Genomic DNA, 15,722 nt, shown 5'->3' on the forward strand with positions numbered 1-15,722 from the left:
CTCTGGGATTACAGGCATGTGCCACCACTCCAGGCAGGTAAGGCAAAACCAAACGAGCCAAACAAACAAACAAAAGTCACTTTCCTGCAGGGTTTGTAGACTCACAAAACAGAACAGTTCCTTTAGTGAGAAATATCAAACAATATCCAGTGCTCGTGCTTGATCCAACACTCCCACGTCTAGGCATCTACCCAAAACTAACATCTCCAAACATGAATGAAACAAGAGACACGGAAAATCACATACCATGGCATATCATGTCGTTATAACGTGGTGGACCTGAGCGGCATATGCCCCGGAAGCCCGTGTGTTGATGGCTTGGTCCTAGTTCCTGCTTTGCTTCTCCTACCTTGAATGAGTCTAGATTTTACCACGGGGTAAGGCAATCACAAGCAAATTGTTTTGGTTGGAAAAAATTTTATTTTGTCTCTAAATTTTTTTCAATTATAAGTCAGATGTGGTAGCACGTACCTTTAATCCCAGCACTCTGAAGGTAGAGGCAGGTGGATCTTTATGAGTTCAAGGCCAGCCTGGTCTACATAGTGAGCTCCGGGTCAGCCAGGACTATGTAGAGAGAGCTTGTCTTAACTCTTCCTCCCCATCCCCATTTTAAAAAAATTACGATTTTATTCTATGCCTGGTAATGTTTTTCCTGCACACATATATGTGCACCTCATGTGTACCTGGTGCCCGAAGATGCCCAGGGAATGGAGTCACAGACAGTTGTGAGTTGCCAGGTAGGTGCTGAGAATTGAGCCTGGGTCCTCTGAAGGAGCAGACAGTGTGCTCTTAAGTACTTAGTCATCTCTCCAGCTCCATTGCTGTCTTTAGTAGGTGAAGAGTCACCACTTTTAGTATCCCCAGACTCTTGGCAACTGACGAATCTGGGATATGAAGAGATATTTGTGGGAGTGGCTCAGCATTTGCTGTCCAGCCTGACGACTTGACTTGGATCCCACGTGATGGAAGAGAGAACCGACTTCTGTCTGTTTAAAGGCGTGTGCCACCACCCTAGGCGTGAGGAGAGAAATCTAGAAAACAAGCATCTGGTGTTCCGTTGTCCTAGTGGAGGGGCAGTGACTTTACTAAGGAGAGCCGAAGGAGACAGCTGCTTCTCCCACAGAGTTTGAGCCACTTGCTGCTCCTTCGGTGCCGCCGTCTCCTGTACCTCCAGAAGGATCTGTTGCTGCTGTCTCTGAACTTTGGAAAGAGTCTGAACAGTAAACCCAACAGGGTCTTGGCATTCTGGATTGCCGGTTCAAAAATCCATCATTTCGTGTGTTTTCAGTAACTACGATTTGGCGGTCTAGAAGTTTCACCGTTTTCCAGAATGTTGCTGCTTTTGTCTCCCTTTCTATCCTCCTGGACTTCTGCTTCTTTAAAGGGAGCCCTTCAATGGTTTTTCATTGGGCTTTCAGGAAACAGGTTGAGGTGAGCATCGATCAATCTGTCAATCAATCGGCACCCTTTACTAGTGGCCAGCCCAACACTTAGTCTCTCTCCCCCACTTACCAGTTTGCAAGTTATCCTTTCTTTCTACTCATTTAATGGATCCTCTCTAAAACTTTAATAATGCTGCCCGACGTAAAAAGTAAGAGGCGATCAATGTTCCTATCTTCTCTCTGGATAAAGCAAGGCTGGAGGACGCTCTCACTTTGATCTTTCCTTTCCATTTTCTACATTACTTTGGTTTGATATTTTAGTTCTCCATCATGCAGTCCCATCATCAATATGGTGCCTTTTCAGCGACCCTGCCTTTGTGGTACGGACAGATCCATGCAGTAAGACGTTGCACTAGACATGCTAAATCACATACGAATGGAACCTGTTAGGTAGAACTACATGAAATTGCCAACATTTGATCATTTTTTTAGTCATCAGAACTGATTTCATTTGCACAGATCATAAAAACAAATATACTTCCAACCATCCTAAACACGTCAACACTAAAGCCATAAGGGGCTGGCAAACAAGAGAGCATGGCGATGCCTTGCATTCACCCTTCCCAGGTTCAGCCAGGAAAACAGAAGCTATTCCATGCGCTTCAAGTGCAAAGTCTTCTGTGCGGAGATGAGGTGTTATAACAGTCAGGGACCCGCTGAACTGCATCATGGTGAAGGGTGGAGGGAAGAAGGAGAACTGTAGCTGTAGGAGGCTCTGAATGCAACCAAGGAGAAGAGCGACTGTGACCATGTGTGGATGGAGGCAGGGGTGCTGATTGAAGGTTGGGGGCATTTAAGAGGAAGGACGAAACGCTCAGGTATGTGTGTGGGAGCGTGTGGAGGAAGCTTGTAAGAGAAACACTTGGGCTTCCAGGCTTCTCTCCTCAGAAGCCCGGAGGGGAGGGGCGGACGGTGGGGGAAGACTCCTGAGGGGACTAACCCCCTGACACCCAAAGTCCCTGACCCAGATGCAGCTTGCCCGTCCATCTTCAACTGGGCCTGGCTTCTCCAGCTCAATCCAGGAGAGACAGGAGGGTCTGTAACCCTGTAATTACTGACTCTTCCCAGGCTGTCACAGTGGCCATGGTGGGACAGGGAAGGCTAGCCCAGGCTCTAGCCAGCCCTGGACAGTGTTCCTCTGGCTGGATGGCTAGTGCAGAAGGGGCTGGGGAGTTGAGTAAAGGTAGGGCCCTTAGTGGCAGGCCAGTCAGCAAGTAAGTGGGGCGGTTGGTGGTCACAGGATTGTGAGTTCTGCCCACTCTTAGTAAAGGCTCCAGGGAGCCACTTGTCTACTGGGGCAGCCTCCTGAGGTTGGGGGAGCTTATTAACCCCGACAGCACCAGGAAAAGGGAAAAAGGCGAGAGCTAGTAGTCAGCTGAGGTCATCCTTCTTTGAACCTCCACGTGGTGTTTGTTCAGAGGAGTTGTCAGACTCCCTGACGCCTAGCGTATAAAACAGAATGTCTGCTCTCTGTGCCCAGAATTGAGCAGGTGAGCTTGCATGGCACAGGGATGGTGGGGGGTGGGGTGAGGGTGGCGGCTAACAGAATGCCCGCCGGGTTCTCAGCCCTGAAATGGGCTTGGAGGCAGGAAGACAGGCAAACAAAGGGAGCTAGACTGCACTGAGGTGGATGGGTGATCTCTGTAGTGCAGCCTGAGTTCCAGGCTCGCTACTTTGTGACAGAGGTAAGGAGGTTGTCTGAGGAAGACATCTCTTCCCTCCAGTCCCACTCTCCCCTCTCAAGTGCCTAGTTAAGTTCTCTGGAGCTACACACTGGGGAAGGGATGTCAGGATTTGAGGCAGGCAGCCCCCAGAGCAGGCTTCCCAGATCCAGTCCCTTGCCTTGTCTCTCCTCCTGACCTACCTTCCTTCTCAGGGAGCATCGTGGAAAGCATGGCTGCGGTCATCACTTGGGCCCTCGCCCTCCTCTCAGGTGGGTCTTCCGGCTGACTCTGGTGTGGTCTTGGAATGGAGGATGGGCTGAGGGGCCTGGCTCTTAACTGTCTCATCCTCTGTGCAGTGTTTGCAACCGTACAGGCGCGGAAGAGCTTCTGGGAGTACTTCGGCCAGAACAGCCAGGGCAAAGGCATGATGGGCCAGCAGCAGAAGCTGGCACAGGAGTAAGTATCCTGGGCAAGGGTGCTGTGAGGGTACGAGACAGCGCTACTGTGGAATGATTCCTCAGCTCCGTGGTTAACACAGAGCTCCACTGAGGGATAGAATGGCAAGGTGGTGTGATTATTGGCATGCGTATGACACCTTCTTGGATGGGGTGACACTTCTTGGATGGTGTTGTAAGGCCAAATGCCTTTTTGTGCCCTGAATGTAATGATGCAGTTGGTTGGGGTCAGGACTAAAGACCCTAGCTCTGGAGCCACTCTTCCTGCCCTGGTTTCTGCAGAGTATTGGTGTCCTACAGCTCTAGGGCGAGGGAGATTTCAAGGCTAGCCGTCTAATGGCCTGGTTCTGTCTTTCTCCTTCTCCAGGAGCCTGAAAGGTAGCTTGGAGCAAGACCTCTACAATATGAACAATTTCCTAGAAAAGCTGGGACCCTTGAGAGAGCCTGGGAAGGAGCCTCCTCGGCTGGCACAGGATCCAGAAGGCATTCGGAAGCAGCTGCAGCAGGAGCTGGGGGAAGTGAGCACGCGCCTGGAGCCCTACATGGCTGCGAAGCACCAGCAGGTCGGCTGGAACCTGGAGGGCTTGAGGCAGCAGTTGAAACCCTACACAGTCGAGCTGATGGAGCAGGTAGGCCTGAGCGTGCAGGATCTGCAAGAACAGCTGCGCATGGTGGGAAAAGGCACCAAGGCCCAGCTCCTGGGGGGCGTGGATGAGGCGATGAGCCTGCTGCAGGATATGCAAAGTCGAGTGCTGCACCATACGGACCGAATCAAAGAACTCTTCCACCCTTACGCAGAACGCTTGGTGACTGGAATTGGGCACCATGTGCAGGAGCTGCACCGGAGTGTTGCTCCTCATGCGGTTGCCAGCCCCGCTCGACTCAGTCGCTGCGTGCAGACCCTGTCCCACAAACTCACACGTAAGGCGAAGGACTTGCACACCAGCATCCAACGCAACCTGGATCAGCTGCGAGATGAGCTCAGTACCTTCATCCGAGTCAGCACAGACGGGGCAGACGACGGAGACTCCCTGGACCCTCAAGCTCTCTCTGACGAGGTCCGCCAGAGACTCCAGGCTTTTCGACACGACACCTACCTGCAGATCGCTGAATTCACTCAGGCCATTGACCAGGAGACCGAGGAAATCCAGCACCAGCTGGCACCACCACCCCCTAGCCACAGCGCCTTCGCTCCAGAGTTGGGACACTCAGACAGTAATAAGGCCCTGAGCAGACTGCAGAGCCGGCTGGACGACCTCTGGGAAGATATTGCCTATGGCCTTCACGACCAGGGCCATAGTCAGAATAACCCTGAGGGTCACTCAGGTTAACTCTGCAGCTCGTTGTCTGGACCCTGAGCCTTCAGCATGGCCTATTAGGCAGAGGGTGGAGGGTCCTGCATACTATTGGCAAGGCCACCAAAGGTGCTGCTGCCCCAACCTGTCCGGTCTCCTCAACTGCCCCACTCAGGTGCATTACACTCAGTAGGTTTGGCAAACCCAGCTTCTGGTGCTCATTTGGGAATCCTAAGTAGCAAGAGTGGGGTGAAGGGAATGGGGAGATGGTGTGCAGGGGAGACTGACTGCGAGCCAGTACTTGACCGTTGCTGGAAACCTGTGTCACTACAACCCGGAGCCCGGCTCCTATTACTTCATGCCTGATGGTCACTGTTATAGTCCACAGAGGGGAACTCCTGTCTCCCCAGGGTTGTCATGAGAGCTTTTGTTGGAAGAGAGCAGGAGGAGAACATGATGCGTATGATGGAGTGTGTACATCCCTGCCAGTGGTCCTGCTGGGAGAATCAGTGATGGGATGAATGTGTGCATCCCTGCAGTGGTCCTGCTGGGGGATCAGTGATGGGATGGGGCAGAGCCCCTATTTCCTTAGAGAACTCTGAACCCAAATAAGGAACTGAGACCTCCGCAGTGAGGGCTTCTGAAAACCCTGTACATAGCAAACTGTGTGCCCTCTTCATCATGCAGTCCCCACCTCCTGATTCTTGGGATGGAACTGACTTTTGGTTGGAATGAAATAGACGCTCATGATGGAACTTTGCTGGTCTGGTGTGACTCTCATTGGGCCATGTCTGAGAGCAATTGCCTTCCCTCCGCCCCAGAACATACCCACCATCCACTCATACTCCTTGCTTGCCCTTTCTGTCTCTTTTCCACTCTGGGTGAGTTCTGTCGTAGGACTCCTGGCTAGACAATAGCTGTCACGTTTGACGGGTAGGGTAGGCTGTCTTGTTCCATTATAGGACAGTGTGCATCCTGTCACTGGGGAAGCATGCCCTGATCCTCTTACCCTTGGTCCTGTGTTCCAGATTCTTCATGCCTTCTTGACTCTCTCTCTCTCTCTCTCTCTCTCTCTCTCTCTCTCACACACACACACACACACACACACACACACACACACACACACACACACACACACACACACACACGTCTTGTTGGCCTGGGACACACTATATAAATAAGGTTAGCCTTAAATTACTAGAGATCTATTTGCCTCTGTCTCCTAAGTGCTAGGATTAACAACGTGCTCAGAGACCTAAAAACTCTTAACTCTCTTGTATACACACTCACTCAGATATCAAAGATCATCCGGGACAAAGAAACAAGAATGGTGTTGGGGGAAGGGTGAGAGGGGAGAAAAGCAGGGTCGGGGGTGGAGGGTGTGTGTGGAGCACAAACGCTTCTTCCTATATTTCTCTGCCCTGCCCAGCACCCTTTCTTCCCAGCTCAGCCTGCCCTGCACAGGATTCTTGATACCTCCCCACCTCAGATCCAGTATGAAGCTGGGCTCCACGTAACTACACACTATTATCCTCCATATTGGAGATACAGCCAGTTTCAGCCATGGAACTGGGTTGTGGTCCAAGATGTGGAGAGGAAGTGCTAGAAAGGAAACATGAAAGGAGAGGAAGTGCTAGAAGGGAAACATGAAAGAAACCGATAAAGTAGGGTGTTTTGTTAGGAAACAAGGAGAGATAAGACAGTGAATGCGGTGGGGATGAGAAGCAGTAAAAAGAAGGGCAGAGTGCATTTAGTGTTATGGGGCGGTGCTTAAGAGGGCTGAAATGAGGAGCTGGGGGGGTGGAGAAAAGGCAGGGAGGGGAGAAGCTAGATAACAGGAGCGGGGACCAAGGCAAGATCTGGCCACAGTTTTGAGGGTACAGCCTAGGGGAGTCCAAGGCAAGCCGGTACCCTGGTCCTCGGGCATTTTACATAGACCTGGGGACAAACAGGCTGCCCGTGTGGAGGAACCACAACCAGCAAGCCAAGCACCGAATTGGATCTAAGCGGCCGGGGTCTTATCTGGCACGGAAGTACAGCCCAGGAACCGGAAATCTTTGTCAGAGACTGACCTAGGAAGCGCAGGGTCTGCGGCCTCTTTAAGAAGGGGCGGGAACAGCGGCTGAAGGAAGTGAGGTTGCGGGGGCTGCGGAAGCCGGAAGCTGCCACTCGAGTAGCGCGTGGGGTAATGTCGGCCAGCGGGGCTGTGCAGCCCGGACCTCCGGGGGCTGCCGTCGGCCCCTCGCCCACCGCGGCTGCGTTATCAGACACCGGACCTTTGTTCCGGCCCCTCAGCGCCGAGGATGAGGAGCAGCAGCCCACTGAGATCGAGTCACTGTGCATGAACTGTTACCGGAACGTGAGTCTGAGGCCGAGGGACCACCCAGCCGTGCACCCAAAGGCAGCTCTGGCGTACAGGGTGCAGACTAGTTGAAGTCATTCTCCCCAACTCTGCTTCTGCTTCCTTAGGGCACGACGCGACTTCTGCTCACTAAGATCCCCTTCTTTAGAGAAATAATCGTGAGCTCCTTTTCCTGTGAGCACTGTGGCTGGAACAACACCGAGATCCAGTCAGCAGGAAGGATCCAGGACCAAGGAGTGCGCTACACCTTGACCGTTAAGGGCCAAGAGGTGAGCATAGACCAGAGAAGGTACCCTACGGTTTCAGAGAGAACAATGGAAGTCAGAGTCATCGGACTAACTCTAGTCCGGACCATCGGACCTTCATCAGACCCGTGGCCAAGCCCTTAGTGCCCTCCTTTGGCAGTAGTATCGGTGGTGCTGGCCTCTGTTCAGCTGCTTTGAGTGGTGAATGTGCTTTGCGAATTTTGTGGGAGTGATGGAATGAGTGAGCAGGACTTTGTGGGTGGTGTTCTTACCTTGTGGGTAGTCAGGCTGACACGATATGCACTCTCTAGAAGTAGTCTGGCGTCTTCTGAATGGAAGGTGGGAAGGAGAAACATCTGGGCATCTGATGGAGAGATGGTCAGGTTACTTCCCAAGCTATATTGCTGACCTCTTTCACTAGAACGGTTTCCTTTCCGTCCAGGACATGAACAGAGAAGTGGTGAAGACAGACTCAGCCACCACAAGGATCCCTGAGCTGGATTTTGAAATTCCAGCTTTCAGCCAGAAGGGAGGTGAGTTTTAAGATCAGGTATGTGAACCGTTCATACATGGCTAAAATGTTTCCTACTTTCTTGCAAAGCCTGGTGCCAGGTCAGGCCTAGTGGCTTGTGTTTGGCCATGTACTTTTTTTATAATGGGTTTTTCATGCTTTAATGTGAGTAGAAAGTTACAGTAAACTCTCTCTCGAGTCCCAGTAAGACAGGCCGTGGTGTGCTTGGTTTAGAACTGATGAGGAAGGGAAGACCTGCGGAGTTGAGGTAAAGTGCTGAGTGTCACACTAGCGTTCACTTGTTGTACGTTTCGTTCACAAGCTCTGACCACTGTGGAAGGACTCATCAGCCGCGCAATCTCTGGCCTGGAACAGGACCAGCCGACACGACGGGTGAGCAGGGATGAGCAGGGATTTTTATCCAATCGTAGCAACTCAAGGGGTCATTAAAGTTTGTGCCCAAATAGAGTCAGATTTCTATGTAGTTTGAACTGCATTGGACCACATGCTGGGGAACTTTTTGACAGAGCACATACAGGAGCTAGTTCTCCATGTTGTCCTGTCCCGTCCCGTGTCCTGGTGTGCACCCCCCACAGCCCCCCTTACACTCATGCTTCTCTTCAGATAATGTAAAGTTACCTTAGAAGAGTCTTTGGGTTATCTACGGCTTCCTGAGTATTCTTTTTTTTTTTTTTTTTTTTTTCTTTTTTTCGGAGCTGGGGACCGAACCCAGGGCCTTGCACTTGCTAGGCAAGCGCTCTACCACTGAGCTAAATCCCCAACCCCCTGAGTATTCTTTTATATCAATACTTATTGTTATAGAAATAATTTAATTGCACACACTGTCAGTCGTCTCTAACTGGCTAGAGAGGCATAACGGAATTTGGATTTTTTAAAGGAATTTATTTCTTGTCATGTGCCTGCGTGTGGGGTGTGATGCATACGGGATTGCAGATGTGTCTGTAGGCCAGAAGCAACAGCTCCCCATGGAGACGGAGATAACAGTGAAGCGACAGGATGAATAAGAAAATAAGTCCCACCTCCCACGGCAGCTGTCAGAGGGTCGGGGCATGAGGCCTACTGCCCAGTCCTCAGTTTTCATTCTGTTCCTGGTAGGCAATGGAAGGTGCTATAGCCGAAAGAATTGATGAGTTCATTGGCAAACTGAAGGACCTAAAGCAAATGGCTTCCCCGTTCACTCTGGTAAGTACTGAGCGACTGCAGCTGCTCTCAACGTCAGGAGGGAGGGGAGTCCATTGACGCTGACTGGTGCCTGTAACCACGGAGCTTGGCTAGTGGAGGCAAGAAGATCAAGGGTTTGGACTCATCTTTGACTTCATAGCAAGGTCTAGGCCAGGCTGGGTTACCCTGAAGCCCAGTCTCAAAATACAAAAACCTGACCATTATTTTTCTAGCGTGGTCTGGTGCTGGATGGAAGTTCTATACGGTTTGCTTTCTCTTTCCTCTCTTATCTGTTAGATCATTGATGATCCCTCAGGAAACAGCTTTGTAGAAAACCCACACGCTCCCCAGAAAGATAGCGCCTTGGTGATCACATACTACGACCGGACCCCACAGCAAGCTGAGATGCTGGGGCTCCAAGTAAGTGGACTGACTGAGTCAGAGGAGTGCTCTGGACTTGTCCTGTGTTCTGGGTTGCCTGAAGTCACTAAAGTCACTTTGCTATTGCTGCCACCACCACCTAGTGCATCCTGTCACGGGCCTCTCATCAAGTTCACCAAGAATCGTAAGCTCATATTACGGTTCGTGGTGAACGCCATGTAGCAGATGTCAGTCACAGGAACCCAGCCTCAAGCCCTGTCTTTCCCTTGACTGGGGATTTGCTTTGGCTTCTCTATCTGTGCATCCTATGAGTTGGCACCTTATAGGGAACAAAGGCATCCTCTCCCTCTTTGGGTATGGCAGGGTTTTGGGGAGGCTGAGGTCTATCTGCCAACTTGTGGTTTGTGCCTCTCTTGTTTTAGGCAGAAGCACCAGAAGAGAAGTCGGAAGAGGAAGACCTTAGAAACGAAGTGCGTGGTGTTGGCTCCCTTGGAAGACGTAGTGGGGTTGTGGGTTGAGTCTGATGAGTATCCAGTGTGTCACTGCCACAGCTCACGTGGGTGACCACCAGCGGAATGTCTTCAGCTCGAATGGGCGGGAGTGCTCATCTGTGCCCTGTATTATGTTGTAGGTGCTCCAGTTCAACACAAACTGCCCAGAGTGCAACGCCCCCGCTCAGACCAACATGAAGCTTGTCCGTATCTTTCATCAATCAATTGGGTTGTTGTTCAGCCGACTCAGGCATGAGTATTATATTACAGATGGGAGCCTTCCCTTCAGGGAAAGCCAGTGCTTCATCCTCAGTGGTGAGGATGAACCTTTGATGAGACTACATGCTACATGCCTGGGCTTCTGGGTGTGGCCAGGCCGTCATGTTTGTGAGCACAAGACCTGTTCATTGTAGTCTTGGGCAGCATCTGTTTGTGTGGAGGACAGAGTGGTTTTGCTCTCCTTGAAGCAGAGACTTCTTTAACTCCATCTTCCAGAAATCCCCCACTTTAAAGAGGTTATCATCATGGCCACCAACTGTGAGAGGTGTGGGCATCGGACTAATGAGGTGGGTGGGCTCCATTGCTGGGGAAGAAGATTGGCATAAGGGCAACGTCTTGGTAGCAGTCCGCCAGCTTCCTGGATCTACTTGAGGGTGGGCATAAGCTGTCATTGGGTGTTTGGGCGTGGGGGGTGCTTAGTGTTCGGGAGGAGACACTGAAGGAGCTGAGAATTAGCCTAGAGAGAAGTCGGGAATACAAGATTACAAGGTAGATGGAAAGCTGACCTTGTGGAAGGGGCTGTGGTTGCTCAGAGAGCTGAATGTTAGACGGATCGTGACTCAGTGAAGAACTGGAGAGCCGTCGGGAATCAATTTGTGCCTGCTGTGGAGATTGTAAGCCCTCCTTCCCCAAGCGAATTGAGAATAAGCGGATTAAACTTACCTTTGGTTGGGGGAACAGTGGACAGCACACCTGGGGCCTCATGCAGACTAGGCAAGTGCACTGTCGGTGGGCTACAACCTAGCCCTGATTGAATTCTTAGACCAGGACAGCCCACAGTGATGGGCTGGAATGCCTACAAGTTTCCTTCAACCCTGACAGTCCCAGTTTTGTTTTTGTTTTTTTAAGGTATAGTCAGGGTTTCTTGGTAATTCAGCCGCAATTTGGCGTGCTCCCAGGGCTGAGCACAGTGTCCCTGTGGACTCTTGATGTTTTTTTGTTTCCGTCATCGATGCCCTTGCTGGATTAGAAGGCTGGCGTGGGAAGCTGAGCAAAGTCTTTCTGGTACCAGGTGAAGCCTGGGGTCTTCTCTGGGACCGCTCCTGACCGCCATTTCCGCAGGTGAAGTCCGGAGGAGCTGTAGAACCTTTGGGTACCAGGATCACCCTCCACATCACAGATCCCTCAGACATGACCAGAGACCTCCTCAAGGTAGGCCTACTTGGAAAATAGCTGTTGTCATACAGCTGCTTCTGTCTAGAGGGAATGACCTTCTTAGTGTTTAAGAACACAAGGAACCCCATAACTCCCCTGGGCTCAAGTGACCCTCAGGAGTCCCTCCATGGTTGGGATTACAGACTCAGAAGGTGGCCATAATCTTGCTGAGCAATGACTTGGCTGCGTTTAGTTTCCACTGACTGTATGGGCTCCTCTCTGGCCCTAATGACTAGGTCCGGTAGCTTGTACCTGTGACTCAGTTTCAGTTTACGATGCTAGTTTCACGTTGGTTCAGATGGGGGAGGGAGTTCCTGGCTTTTTAGTAAACTAGCTTTCTAACTTTGTCCTCAAACTGTCACTGGTTTATTAATTTGGTTGGCTTTCTTTGTTCCTAGTTTAAGTCAGTTTGTCTCTGCCCATCTTTCTGGTGCTGTGTAATACTAGACAAGGGCTCTTGGATGAAGCTAGGCTGCCATCCTGTGATTTAATCCTTAATTTTTCCTGCAGTCTGAGACCTGTAGTGTAGAAATCCCAGAGCTCGAGTTTGAACTGGGAATGGCTGTACTTGGGGGCAAATTCACCACTCTAGAAGGACTGCTGAAAGACATCCGAGAATTGGTGAGTGCAGGGTGTGGAATAGCTTCTGTAGCATTTTGGCAGGGAAAAGGGATAACACAGTTTCTCCAGGTACAATGACACATACCTCTAGTTCCAGCACTTGAGAAGCTACGGCAAGAAGATTGAGGATTTGAGGCCAACCTGAGGCCCTATCTCAACTGCCCCTACTAAAAAAAAAAAAATATTCTGTTCTGTCGCTTATAACTGGGGGTTCTTTGCCTTAAAGCTGAAGAGAAGTTGGTTATAGGAATTTTTTTTTTCTTTTTTTCGGAGCTGGGGACCGAACCCAGGGCCTTGCGCTCGCTAGGCAAGCGCTCTACCACTGAGCTAAATCCCTAACCCCTGGTTATAGGAATTTTTAATGGAAATTCTCAAGGCTAACAGCAGGGCAGTATCATTATTTTGTGATCTTAAGTCATTTATCTCATTACAAATAGGAGAGGGTCTTTTTGGCATCTATAGTAAATATGTGAAGACTTTTCTTGTTGGTATTTCCTGAACAGTAGTGCATAATTATATTAGATCTTATAAGTTTATTTTATTTATTTATTTGAGAGATGGCTTTGCCATGTAGTTGAGGCTAGCTTCGAGTTCCCTGTCCACTTGCCTCAGCCTTCCATGTGCTGGTACTGCAGGCTACTGTATAACTGTGTCTGGCTTCTCTTTGTAAGTTATACATTATGTTTCTTTTCCACATTGGGATTAGATATTGTAAGAACTCTTCTGGAGTCCATTTTCTATTATTGTCAGTTTCCTTCTTGGCAAAGCTGCCTCAAATATCTTCTGTTCTCTGCCAGCTTCCTCCCCTCCCCTAAGTCAGCAAGGCATTGTGGGAAATGGCAACCTGGCTTCTCCAACTGGGCGCCCACTGCTCCCACCCCTGGTTTGTGGTTGAGCATAATGACCCATAGAGTTGGTATTGTGGTAATTTAATTGTCATGTGCTGCAGGTAACCAAAAACCCATTCACGCTGGGCGACAGCTCCAATCCTGACCAGTCAGAGAAACTGCAGGAGTTTAGCCAGAAGTTGGGCCAGGTAAGAGGCCCCGGGCCATTTCTGTAATCCTAATTTCCCTAATCTAACCTGGATTGCCTGTGGTCTGGCAGCCACAGCCCCTTCCTTCTAGGGTCATTGTAAGAGTTACCTGCTAAGTCCTCCTCTCTCCTGTAGATCATCGAGGGCAAGATGAAAGCCCATTTTATCATGAATGATCCAGCAGGAAACAGTTACCTGCAGGTATGTTAGTTAGGCCTTCCTTGTGGTTCTGTGGAGATGTAGTTTCTGAATAGAAATAGAATTTGCATGCTAGCCCTTAACAAGGAAGGCCTGGCTTCTAAGTCTTTAATCAGGGCTTTGGGCAGGACTTGGGAGGTAAGGAAGAAAGGGAAGGGGTGGTAGTGGGATTTCAAGTGTTTGTAACAAAGGTAAATAGGCCAGACCTAGTGCCGGCCTGCAATCTTAGGTACTCAGGAGACCATGAGGATGGAAAGTTCAAGACCAGCCTGTGCAATTGATCAGGACTCTGTCTTAAGATAAAATAGTGTGAGTGAAGAAAGAGCCAAGAATGTAGTGTCTGCCTGGTGGCGTGCTCAGCGTCCTAGGCATAAGAAAGTGGGATCTTTTCTTCCTGGGTCTGCTTGTCTTGTTCTTATTCTTACCCTCAGCATTGGATTTCCGTTCTGCATCTCTGACTATGAAGTAAGGAGCAATAGGGACCTGTCTGGAGGTCAGGACAGGAAAGCTGAGAGTTATTAGGCTGACTGGGCAAACAGGCATCTAGCAATTGATATATATGAAATACAGCAAAACTTTGTTGTTGGTTGAGGTGTTCGTCTTGAACCTGGGTCCTTACTTTAGTATTAATGAGTGCCGATGGGCATGGCAAAACTGGCCTAATGTATTACATCATGAAGACTGTTGTAGTTCTCTCTCTTCCACACCCACCTTTTTAAATTTTCTTTCTTTTTTTTTTTTTTTTTTTTTTTTTTTTTTTTTTTTTTTTTTTTTTTTTTGAGACAAGTCTTTGTTTTGCAGCCTGGCTGGCTTTGAACTTGGAACCTTTCTGCCTCAGTCTCCATAGTGCTGGGATTATAAGCAATTGCCAGCTTTGGCTACATTTTTATAGGAAGGCCCATATATAAAAGTGATTAGAACTGGGGGATTAAATACCATGTACAGTGGCTTGGGTTTGCTACTAGTACACACACACAAACACACACACACACACACACACACACACACACACACACACACACACACACACACACACACTCACACACACTTTTGTAGACTATGTAGTCATGGGCTCTAGAGACCCCACAAATCCTGCGCAGTTCTAGGAGATTGAGAGTTAGCAGTGGGGAATGGCGGGATTCACGGGCGCTGATTGTCCCCCTTGGCCCTGCAGAACGTGTATGCACCTGAAGATGACCCGGAGATGAAGGTAGAGCGGTACAAGCGCTCCTTTGACCAAAATGAGGAGCTCGGCCTCAATGACATGAAGACAGAGGGCTATGAGGCAGACCTGGCCCCACAGCGGTAGCAGTGGGCAGCCCACAGGCCAGCTGCAGGGCACTCACACTGCAGGTTCTTTGTTACTGTCGGAGAAGGCTGAGTGTTCAAGCCCTCCTCCGTGGAGAGGAGGAAACCACCTGAGTTAGAAATCTAAGCACACGAGGTTAGCAGCTGACGATGATGCGGCTGCAGGCCTACTGTGCTCCTTGACCTTCCTTTGGCGGTTTTAAGTCAGTGTGAGAAGAACACCACAAACACCATGCGTCTGCCATCACCTTTTGTCTGTCAGCTCTCTGGCCTCCAGTGCTGGACCTTTGAAGTGTGAAGTGTGGAGAAGCGAAATACAAGTTGCAGCTGGCTTTGGACTTATGCAGTGCTAACTTTCAGCATAGAAGAATGACTGAGGGCAGGCACAGGTAAAGGAGCTTACATTAAAGTGATGGCTTTTAAACAACACCTGCCTCGGCGTTTGTGTCCTTCCTGAATACCGTGGTGTTAGAGCCCAGCTGCCTAAGTTGGGTCACACTGAGTCACACACACCTGCGGTCCCAGCACGGAGGATAGCTTGAGCCATAGTGAGATTCTGTCTAAATGAAAAGAAAATAGGAAAAAAAATTAGTTTCCCAAACAAATCTTCAGGTGGCTGCTGTCACTGGGCTGTCGGAGGCAGCATTTCAGTTACTCCAACAGACCATCGTGCCTGCTCTGAGCCCGGCACACGTGTGGAGGCCAGCTGTTCTCATGCATCTTAAAGTAGTCTGGAAAGCAGGGTGGCACACACCTTTAATCCCAGCAGAAGCAGGCGGGTCTTTGGGCCAATCTGGTCTACAGAGCAAGTTCCAGGACAGCCTGGGCTACGTAGAGAAACCCTGTTTTGAGACAAAACAAATCAGACTAGATAACCTGCAGCACTCGTGGTTGGCCCCTGCTAGCAAAACTCGGAGCTGGGCAGTATGAAGATGTATAGGTTCCTGTACTTATCCAAACTTAGCATCTATGAAGGAGGCTAATAAAACTGATGGCCACGTCATGGTTTATACATAGTCCTGCTACTTGGGAAACTGGGGAAGAAGGGTAACAAATTCAGGGGCAGCCTGGGCAACTTAATTTAGTAAGGTGTTCAA

General features: G+C 49.9%; 2 protein-coding genes across 3 annotated transcripts; both read left to right on the plus strand.

The window, feature by feature from the left end:
• The first annotated feature begins 3,335 nt into the window (after window positions 1-3,335).
• Apoa5 (apolipoprotein A5) lies at window positions 3,336-5,611 on the plus strand. Its single transcript, XM_032911462.1, has 3 exons — window positions 3,336-3,375; window positions 3,463-3,562; window positions 3,929-5,611. The coding sequence occupies exons 1-3, from the start codon at window positions 3,336-3,338 to the stop codon at window positions 4,890-4,892; spliced, it is 1,104 nt and encodes a 367-aa protein (XP_032767353.1). The 3' UTR covers window positions 4,893-5,611.
• Window positions 5,612-7,011: 1,400 nt separating this feature from the next.
• Window positions 7,012-15,054, plus strand: Zpr1 (ZPR1 zinc finger). 2 transcript variants are annotated; one of them, XM_032909670.1, is made up of 14 exons: window positions 7,012-7,215; window positions 7,326-7,487; window positions 7,906-7,996; window positions 8,297-8,367; window positions 9,091-9,177; window positions 9,454-9,576; window positions 9,960-10,007; window positions 10,169-10,235; window positions 10,524-10,594; window positions 11,370-11,459; window positions 11,973-12,083; window positions 13,033-13,119; window positions 13,255-13,320; window positions 14,492-15,054. In XM_032909670.1, the coding sequence occupies exons 1-14, from the start codon at window positions 7,045-7,047 to the stop codon at window positions 14,624-14,626; spliced, it is 1,380 nt and encodes a 459-aa protein (XP_032765561.1). In that variant the 5' UTR covers window positions 7,012-7,044; the 3' UTR covers window positions 14,627-15,054. The 2 variants fall into 2 exon arrangements, with proteins under 2 accessions (XP_032765561.1, XP_032765562.1); XM_032909671.1 differs by having other exon boundaries at window positions 14,823-15,054.
• The last annotated feature ends 668 nt before the right edge of the window (window positions 15,055-15,722 follow it).

This window comes from Rattus rattus, chromosome 8 (genome assembly GCF_011064425.1).
Source record: "Rattus rattus isolate New Zealand chromosome 8, Rrattus_CSIRO_v1, whole genome shotgun sequence".
NCBI classification, from domain to species: Eukaryota; Metazoa; Chordata; class Mammalia; order Rodentia; family Muridae; genus Rattus; species Rattus rattus.